This window comes from Myxine glutinosa, chromosome 5 (genome assembly GCF_964187855.1).
Source record: "Myxine glutinosa chromosome 5, kmMyxGlut1.1, whole genome shotgun sequence".
In the NCBI taxonomy this organism is placed as follows: domain Eukaryota; kingdom Metazoa; phylum Chordata; class Myxini; order Myxiniformes; family Myxinidae; genus Myxine; species Myxine glutinosa.
In genome coordinates, this window is record NC_136265.1 from 113,825,846 (window position 1) to 113,836,446 (window position 10,601).

The 10,601-nt window shown below is 48.1% G+C and overlaps 1 protein-coding gene across 3 annotated transcripts in view; it reads left to right on the top strand.

The window, feature by feature from the left end:
• The window catches only part of PGM3 (phosphoglucomutase 3), a 44,645-nt gene extending 34,950 nt beyond the window's left edge, over positions 1-9,695 (top strand). For 2 of the 3 annotated variants that reach the window (XM_068116526.2, XM_068116527.2), the window contains 3 exons: positions 758-880; positions 1,112-1,285; positions 8,917-9,695. In XM_068116526.2, coding sequence (XP_067972627.2) covers positions 758-880; positions 1,112-1,285; positions 8,917-9,006 — 387 coding nt within the window. In that variant the 3' untranslated portion in view covers positions 9,007-9,695. The remainder of the gene's footprint in view (positions 1-757; positions 881-1,111; positions 1,286-8,916) is intronic. The other variant, XM_068116528.2, reaches the window with a different exon arrangement.
• The last annotated feature ends 906 nt before the right edge of the window (positions 9,696-10,601 follow it).

Here is a 10,601-nt window from a genome sequence, read left to right on the forward strand (position 1 = left end):
TGGTATAACCTGTGCATTTCTGTCTCCATGGTATAACCTGTGCATTCCTGTCTCCATGGTATAACCTGTGCATTTCTGTCTCCATGGTATAACCTGTGCATTTCTGTCTCCATGGTATAACCTGTGCATTTCTGTCTCCATGGTATAACCTGTGCATTTCTGTCTCCATGGTATAACCTGTGCATTCCTGTCTCCATGGTATAACCTGTGCATTCCTGTCTCCATGGTATAACCTGTGCATTCCTGCCTCCATGGTATAACCTGTGCATTTCTGTCTCCATGGTATAACCTGTGCATTCCTGTCTCCATGGTATAACCTGTGCATTTCTGTCTCCATGGTATAACCTGTGCATTCCTGTCTCCATGGTATAACCTGTGCATTCCTGTCTCCATGGTATAACCTGTGCATTCCTGTCTCCATGGTATAACCTGTGCATTTCTGTCTCCATGGTATAACCTGTGCATTCCTGTCTCCAAGGTATAACCTGTGCATTCCTGTCTCCATGGTATAACCTGTGCATTTCTGTCTCCAAGGTATAACCTGTGCATTCCTGTCTCCAAGGTATAACCTGTGCATTCCTGTCTCCATGGTATAACCTGTGCATTCCTGTCTCCAAGGTATAACCTGTGCATTCCTGTCTCCAAGGTATAACCTGTGCATTCCTGTCTCCATGGTATAACCTGTGCATTCCTGTCTCCAAGGTATAACCTGTGCATTCCTGTCTCCAAGGTATAACCTGTGCATTCCTGTCTCCAGGCTGTGGGAGATGCTCTATCTGACCTTTTGGCCGTGCAGATGATGTTGTCGCTGTTGGATCTCTCGCTACCCCAGCTTTATGCTCTTTACACAGACCTGCCGAGTAGGCAACTCAAAGTAAAGGTGTGTGTGTGTGTGTGTGTACAGTGTAATGCAGTATTGCTTGATAACTTGTACTTGAACAAGAATGCACAGGTAAGCGATGTGCACATGACTCTCTTCAGCTCGCTCTTCTGTTACCTTTGTGTTTGTGGAAGAGGAATTGCTGATTTCTCTTTTCAGAAAAGGTTTTCACATTTTTACCAAAAGCTTTTGTAGGTATCGGGTGATAATTGATAATTTTGTCACCTTTAGGTTATGGACCGTCAGCGGATTACGACGACGGATGCCGAGCGGAGAGTGACCCATCCAGATGGTCTGCAGGCGGCCATAGAGGAAAGGGTACACCGTCACTTACAAGCACGCGCCTTCGTAAGACCTTCGGGCACCGAGGACATGGTGCGAGTGTATGCCGAGGCAGAAACCCAGGTGAGGAAATACAGTCGCATACCTACGATGCTAGGTCCAACGTAGCCGAGCCCATGCCTGGATACCAGGGCTTAGGCCTAGCGTCCCTGTATAGAGAATCCTGACATGGCGTGTCAGGAATAATTCTGGTCAGGTGGCCGTGTCCGCCATTTTGTTTCCATCCCCCCCAAAATCGGTCATTTTCACTCTGTGAAAATAACGAATATGACCTGATTGTATCCTGTGTTTTGGTGGCAAAATATGATAAAAAAACATCAACATGGGAGAAAGACCTTTTTCTTGATGTTCAACTAAAATTTAAATGTCTATTTCATTGTTTAAATGTCTAAATGCAATAACTCTATTTCATTGTTCTTCTTTTTCTCCTTATAAATATGTATTTAATATTCACTCATTCCTCATGTTCAATGTCTATCTCTTATATTTATCTTTACCGGCCATAAAAACATTGCCTCAAACAGGGAACCATGATTGTCATGGGGCCCGCAAGGCTGACCCCCGATATGATTGTCATGGGGCCCGCAAGGCTGACCCCCGATATGATTGTCATGGGGCCCGCAAGGCTGACCCCCGATATGATTGTCATGGGGCCCGCAAGGCTGACCCCCGATATGATTGTCATGGGGCCCGCAAGGCTGACCCCCGATATGATTGTCATGGGGCCCGCAAGGCTGACCCCCGATATGATTGTCATGGGGCCCGCAAGGCTAACCCCCGATATGATTGTCATGGGGCCCGCAAGGCTGACCCCCGATATGATTGTCATGGGGCCCGCAAGGCTGACCCCCGATATGATTGTCATGGGGCCCGCAAGGCTGACCCCCGATATGATTGTCATGGGGCCCGCAAGGCTGACCCCCGATATGATTGTCATGGGGCCCGCAAGGCTGACCCCCGATATGATTGTCATGGGGCCCGCAAGGCTGACCCCCGATATGATTGTCATGGGGCCCGCAAGGCTGACCCCCGATATGATTGTCATGGGGCCCGCAAGGCTGACCCCCGATATGATTGTCATGGGGCCCGCAAGGCTGACCCCCGATATGATTGTCATGGGGCCCGCAAGGCTGACCCCCGATATGATTGTCATGGGGCCCGCAAGGCTGACCCCCGATATGATTGTCATGGGGCCCGCAAGGCTGACCCCCGATATGATTGTCATGGGGCCCGCAAGGCTGACCCCCGATATGATTGTCATGGGGCCCGCAAGGCTGACCCCCGATATGATTGTCATGGGGCCCGCAAGGCTGACCCCCGATCTAGTGGGGAAAATGGCCTTAAAACGATCATTCATTCATCATCTCTGTATTCCCATCACTTTTGACTTTCATCTCCTCACCTTTTTATCTACCTGTTGCGTTTCTCTGCCATTATAATTTCCTTTTCCTTTTCTCTCCCTACATCTAAATTTACTTTGTGGACATAGATTATTTTGCATTAACAGAATAATGAACGAAACAAACCAAAAAAAATCAAATAGCCATCTTGGATTCGGGGAAAGTTTGATAAAATGCAAAAGCCACAGTACTAATCATATGCACACCGCACCAGGTAAGGATAGATAGACATGACGTCATGATGGTGCTTCACAGGCAGGTTAGTTCATCATCACGTGCCATCCCTCGGATTGACATTAAGCCGGGTGTCTCATCTGCTATCGTTAGTTGGTGTACGTTAAAAATCCGACGGTGTCCTTCACCAAGATTAGGCGACTTATCACCGGCATCCTGAACAAATTACAAATTCCTGCCCTGACTAACTGCTGGGAAGGCAATGGCAAACCACCTAGTATCACTCTCACCAAGCAGACAAGGACCTGCCTTGAAGCAGAGCAATCAATCAATCAATGAATCTTCTCAAGCTTTTTCTCTTTTTTTGCTCACAGTTGTTATATTTTCTAATTCTCTACTCTCTTCAAGGTGTGCACACCTGGCATGGATGGTGTGCCTCCATCTCTGTCTTTCACTTTCCTTCTTCCACTTCTTTCAAATTTCTCCATTCTGTCACTACCTGTGTGTGTTTCTTGTACTCACTCACTTTGTACATATGGACACTGCTCGGACTTCCAGGAAAGAAGTTGGTGTTTCAAAAAAATGGATCTGGGGTGAATTAGCGGGGGGTAGAAAAGATCAAGGTTTTTGATGGGGGAAGATAAGAGATGGTGGTGAACAGCTGTTTTAAAGACCTGGAGGGAGGAGTGGGATTGAAGAGAGATTCTTGACCCCAAAACCTCTTGACCCCAAAATCCTCTTCCTCAATATCCTCAAAATCGAATGAGACCTCTTGACCCCAAAATCGAAAGAGTTAACCTTTACATCGTTATACATACCTGTACCAAGTTTGAATTAGATCCCTTCAGCGGTTCTCAAGTTACAGGCCTATTGTAGACTTTGAACTTTGACCTATGACCCCAAAATCGAATCACTTAACCTTTGCATCATTATACATACCTGTACCAAGTTTGAATTAGATAAACTAAGCTGTTCTCAGGTTATCGACCTATTAAAGACTTTGACCCTTGACCTCTTGACCCCAAAATATAAGCCATTGCAATTAGTTGCAATTAGTTCCCTAATTAGTTATAATTATATAATTAATTAATTAATTAGTAATTAATTAGACTAATTAGACTAATTAATTAGTTATAATTAGTTGCAGTTGCAATTAGGGGAAGTTGCAATTAGATCCCTTTAGCCATTCTCAAATTCTAGACTTATTACAGACTTTTACCTTTGACCTCTTGCCCAAAATGTAATCAGTGACTCTTTACATCATCTATCTATAATTCCAGTAATCTCTGTGTGTCTGTGTGTCTGTGTGTCTGTGTGTCTGTGTGTCTGTGTGTCTGTGTGTCTGTGTGTTTGTCTGTGACCGCTGTTTCTCGACAACCACGGGTCCGATATACTTTAAACTTGCCAGGTATATTGCTGGGGACCCGAGGATGTGCCTTTTCAAGGTTTTAAATTAATCGGACAAGTACTTACCGAGCTATGTCCAAAAAACGCTTCAACCAATCAGAGAGCAGCGAGCTATCACGTGTGCCGAACGTGGCGATCAGACTCTACCTCGGACGGCACATTTGAGAGCGTATTCATTTATTTCACGTTGGAAAACTATGTTGCCGTTAAACTATGTTTTAAAACGAATTCAAACTGCGATTAAATTAAAACGATTCATCGTAACTGCGACGATTTGCGAACTTCCGGTCCGGCAGCCAATCACAGAACACTTTGTTGCGTAGGCGTGGGCGCGTGGCCGATGTGAGAACGAGCGGAGCTGAGCGCGTTACGAGCTGACCGCCATTACGTTACGGTTCGTAATTCGATTTCTTCCGGAGAAAATAATAATTTCTCGATTTCATATGCGCATTATTTCTCCCAATTCAGTCAGAGCGAAGGGCGGAAGCGAAGAGCGTTGTTTTTTTTGTTTACGGGCGTACGGGCGGGGTAGAGCGTACGGGTAGCGTTTTTTTTTTTTTTGGCAAGGAACGGGCACCCACGTACGGGCAATGCCCTAGTCTATCTATAATTCCAGTAATCTCTGTGTGTCTGTGTGTCTGTGTGTCTGTGTGTCTGTGTGTCTGTGTGTCTGTGTGTCTGTGTGTGACCGCTGTTTCTCGACAACCACGGGTCCGATATACTTTAAACTTGCCAGGTATATTGCTGGGGACCCGAGGATGTGCCTTTTCAAGGTTTTAAATTAATCGGACAAGTACTTACCGAGCTATGTCCAAAAAACGCTTCAACCAATCAGAGAGCAGCGAGCTATCACGTGTGCCGAACGTGGCGATCAGACTCTACCTCGGACGGCACATTTGAGAGCGTATTCATTTATTTCACGTTGGAAAACTATGTTGCCGTTAAACTATGTTTTAAAACGAATTCAAACTGCGATTAAATTAAAACGATTCATCGTAACTGCGACGATTTGCGAACTTCCGGTCCGGCAGCCAATCACAGAACGCTTTGTTGCGTAGGCGTGGCCGATGTGAGAACGAGCGGAGCTGAGCGCGTTACGAGCTGACCGCCATTACGTTACGGTTCGTAATTCGATTTCTTCCGGAGAAAATAATAATTTCTCGATTTCATATGCGCATTATTTCTCCCAATTCAGTCAGAGCGAAGGGCGGAAGCGAAGAGCGTTGTTTTTTTTGTTTACGGGCGTACGGGCGGGGTAGAGCGTACGGGTAGCGTTTTTTTTTTTTTTGGCAAGGAACGGGCACCCACGTACGGGCAATGCCCTAGTCTATCTATAATTCCAGTAATCTCTGTACGTTTGTACGTCTGTACGTTTGTCTGTGACCGCTGTTTCTCGACAACCACGGGTCCGATATACTTTTAACTTGCCAGGTATATTGCTGGGGACCCGAGGATGTGCCTTTTCAAGGTTTCATATTAATCGGACAATTGCTTACCGAGCTATGTCCAAAAAACGATTCAACCAATCAGAGAGCAGCGAACTATCGCGTGTGCCGAACGTGGCGGACACACTCTGCCTCGGATGGCACATTTGAGAGCGTATTCATTTATTTCACGTTTGCAAACTATGTTGGCGTTAAACTATGTTTTAAAACTAATAAAAACGAATTTGCGATTCATTCGCTTTCCTGCGCGTTTGTGCACGCGATGGCGATTTCTTTACCAAACTCCGGAAGCCGTTCGCTTTGGACCAAACCATTTCATGTAAATAGAGGGGGGGGATTGTCACCGTACTCGCAAGCCGTTCGCTTTGGACCAAACCATTGCATGTAAATAGAGGGGGGGGATTGTCACCGTACTCGCAAGCCGTTCGCTTTGGACCAAACCATTTCATGTAAATAGAGGGGGGGGATATAATTTTAGATATAGATATAGTACGGGCAATGCCCTAGTTATACATAAATGTACCAAATTTGGTCAGAATCCCATCACTGGGTCACAAGTTATCGTGGTAACAGGATTTCTACCTAACATGACCTCTGACACTCGTGACCTTTGTTTGACCTCGTGACCCAAAAATCTAATCATTTCATCTTTACCTCTTGTACATACCTGCACTAAGTTTGATTAAGATCCCTTCAGCAGTTCTCAAGTTATCACTGTAACGACAACCTGTTACAGACAGGACAGGACAGGACAGGACAGACAGACAGGACAGACGGACAGGACAGACGGACAGGACAGCCGGACGGACACCTGAAAACATAGTGCCTCTGGCGACTTCGTCGGCGGAGGCATAATGAATCATTACGTGATATAGTCAACCTTTTGGGTGCAGATAAAGATAGATTGATTATAAAATGGGCACGTTATGCTTCACACACAATGGAAACAAAATGGCTTCTAATTGCAAGTTGTTGGACTCTATATACAGGGATTCTACTTAGGCCTAGATGAACCAAGAAGCTTAAGCTGATATTACAGCATGGGAAGAATCCTTCCACAAGATATCCGACTTTACGAGTAATCTAATATTGATTACAATTGAAATGACAGTCCGAAATAAACTGTAATCAATAGTAAGTTTGCCAACTCGGATGGCACCCACCGCCCCACCCCCCTCCCAGGACATGATGAGTCCACATGGGTCTCGCCTTATGGTGTCAGGAGATAAACCCACAAGCAGGAAGGTTGGACACGAGGAAGCATTGTGGTGGGAGGGGTGGAGCAAGGGGGGGAGGAGGGGGTAGAAGGAGGGGAGGAGGAGGAGAAGGAGGGGGGCAGGGGGAGGAAGGGGAGGAGGGGGAGGAGGGGGCGGGGGGAAGTAGGGGGGAGGAGGGGGCAGGGGGAAGTAGGGGGGAGGAGGGGGTAGAAGGAGGGGAGGAAGAGGAGAAGGAGGGGGGCAGGGGGAGGAAGGGGAGGAGTGGCGGCAGGGGGAAGTAGGGGGGGGCAGGGGGAAGTAGGGGGGAGGAGGAGGAGGGGGGAGGCGGGGGAGGAGAGGAGGAGGAGGAGAAGGGGGGTCAGGGGGAGGAGGGGGGAAGTAGGGGAGGAGGGGGGAAGTATGGGAGGAGGGGGGGAGGAGGGCAGGAGGGGGAGGAAGAGGGGGGGAAGAGGGGAGCAGGGGAGGAGGAGGAGGAGGGGGAGAAGCCAACGAAAAAAGCAAAACATTTGGTGAGCATACCCTTGCTTCATGCCAGTGCCCCACGCTCAAGTGTGCCAGTACCACATGCCCAGAGCTACATGCACAAGCGTGCCCCAAGGTACATACCCAAGCACGTGCCCCCAACCTCATGCCAAAGCCTGCCCCGAGCCCCATGCCCAAGTGTGCCCGAACCTCAGGCCTCCACTTAGTGCTCGATCCCTGAGCCCCATGCACCAAGCGGGGCCTGAGCCCCATTCCCCATGCCCAAATTTTACTGAACCTCTTGTCCGCACTTTGTGCTCGATCCCTGAGCCCCATTCCCCATGCCCAAGTGTGCCAGAACCCCATGCCCACGCTTCGTGCTCAATCCGAGACCCATGCCCAAGCATGCCAGAACCCCATGCCCACGCTTCGTGCTCAATCACAGACCCATGCCCAAGCATGCCAGAACCCCATGCCCACGCTTCGTGCTCAATCAGAGACCCATGCCCAAGCGTGCCAGAACCCCATGCCCACGCTTCGTGCTCAATCAGAGACCCATGCCCAAGCGTGCCAGAACCCCATGCCCACGCTTCGTGCTCAATCAGAGACCCATGCCCAAGCGTGCCAGAACCCCATGCCCACGCTTCGTGCTCAATCAGAGACCCATGCCCAAGCGTGCCAGAACCCCATGCCCACGCTTCGTGCTCAATCCAAGACCCATGCCCAAGCGTGCCAGAACCCCATGCCCACGCTTCGTGCTCAATCCGAGACCCATGCCCAAGCATGCCAGAACCCCATGCCCACGCTTCGTGCTCAATCACAGACCCATGCCCAAGCGTGCCAGAACCCCATGCCCACGCTTTGTGCTCAATCAGAGACCCATGCCCAAGCGTGCCAGAACCCCATGCCCATGCTTCGTGCTCAATCAGAGACCCATGCCCACGCTTCGTGCTCAATCAGAGACCCATGCCCAAGCGTGCCAGAACCCCATGCCCACGCTTCGTGCTCAATCAGAGACCCATGCCCAAGCGTGCCAGAACCCCATGCCCACGCTTCGTGCTCAATCCAAGACCCATGCCCAAGCGTGCCAGAACCCCATGCCCACGCTTTGTGCTCAATCAGAGACCCATGCCCAAGCGTGCCAGAACCCCATGCCCACGCTTCGTGCTCAATCAGAGACCCATGCCCAAGCGTGCCAGAAGCCCATGCCCACGCTTCGTGCTCAATCAGAGACCCATGCCCAAGCGTGCCAGAACCCCATGCCCACGCTTCGTGCTCAATCAGAGACCCATGCCCAAGCGTGCCAGAACCCCATGCCCACGCTTCGTGCTCAATCCAAGACCCATGCCCAAGCGTGCCAGAACCCCATGCCCACGCTTCGTGCTCAATCCGAGACCCATGCCCAAGCGTGCCAGAACCCCATGCCCACGCTTCGTGCTCAATCAGAGACCCATGCCCAAGCGTGCCCATACCAGGGCTGTGTGTCCCGTGCATGAACTTCCTAATACATGTGTGCTGGTGTTAGTATTTATGTAAAGCTGAAAATGTTTTTTCTTCCAAAAACGAAACATGCATGATACCGTCTCCAGGAAAGTGCAGACTGCTTGGCACACGAGGTGGCTCTTCTTGTTCATCGATTGGCAGGAGGTGTTGGCGAGGAGCCAAGAGCACCCAGCTGACTTGAAAGTAACTTCTGATTGGTTGCTTGAGTTCTTGCATGCATTGCTGTTGTCCTTCCTTCCTGTTTAAACACACACCTGGTGGTGGGCTTGAAATTCCAAAATGTTTTGTTTTAAAAAAGGAACCTGTTATTAATACCTGCCGAGCGTGGATCAGTCATTTTTATATTACGAATACCACATTTTGAGAGCACCCTGATGTTTGACGAGCAAGTTGTTGTACATCATTGCTGGTGTCCCTTTATTGGATGGAGACAAATGTGCTGGGTTAATAACCACACTAGGCCCCGAGTTTGGTTTCCTATCACTATAACCGTGTAGAGACTTCCTCCCTTGCCTCCTCCAGGAGACCATAACTTGTTGTAACCAAATGGGTTTGGGAAACACATCAGTGGCAGCTTCACCACAGACCATTGAGGACCCACAATTGAACCTCGTCGTTTACTCTCTCTACACTAGTGGTTTCTAAACCTCAGGTGTTAGTGCCTTGCCTGAATTACAAACTTTGTTTCTTCCGATTGTGAAGATAATGAGCCATTAAAGGGTTAAAGTTTAACATAACAAAGGACTTTGATCGACTTGTGGGATGATGCCTTTGCTGCAATTGAAATCTATTGTTCTCTTTATGAATGTTCATCGATTTCCATGAATGTGATGGTGTGGAGCCAAATAAACAAATGTTGATTCACCATTGTTTTATGGACAACAGTTCAGCTTTCTCAATCAGTTTGTGGATGATCTCGAGACGGGTTTCTATGTCTGAGGATGTATGGTGCACAATTGATATGAGCAAGGTGGCTGCATGAATGTCTGTGAAGCGTTACCAGGTAGGTGTAAGGTAACTGCTTTATTGGCAGGCCATAACTGTGTGGCTTGCTCTCGCGAGATCACACGCGATTTCCCACGAGTCCAAAGGGCATGTGGTATTTCACAAAACACGGAACCAAACACACATGGAGCAGGAAGAGCATTACATCACACATCCTCTACTTCAGAATGAAAATTAACAGAATGAAAATCAATTTAAAGATTGAGTTTCAGAATGAAAATCTTATTATCATGGAGCGTATATGGTGGTGATTGTATGTTTGTTTATTTGTGACCCAAACGTCTTCTTCCTCAAATAAAATTAACACCCAAAACAGTCCATGAACTCTTAATTACGTACTGTTGGAATATACCTTTGACCCTTCATTCTGCTGAGACCCCTCAGACCTTTGACGACCCTTTAAGTCCTCCAAGCCCTTTAAGACCAACAAGACCCCCGAAGACCCAAAATACCCTTGAAGATTGCAAAGACCCAAAATACCATGAAGACCCGTAAAGACCATGAATACCCAAAGGATCCCAAAATATCCTGAAAACCCAAATACCCGAAGACCCAAAAGACCCCAAAGATTCTTAAAGACTCAGAGGACCCAAAAGCTCCTGAAGACCCCAAAGACCCAAAATACCCTGAAAGGCCCAGAGGATCCAAAAGACCCTGAAGATCCAAAAGACTCCGAAGACCCCAAAGACCCTTAAATACCCTGAATACCCAAAAGACCATTAAATTAAAGACCATTAACATCATTAAAAGACCATTAACCATCTTG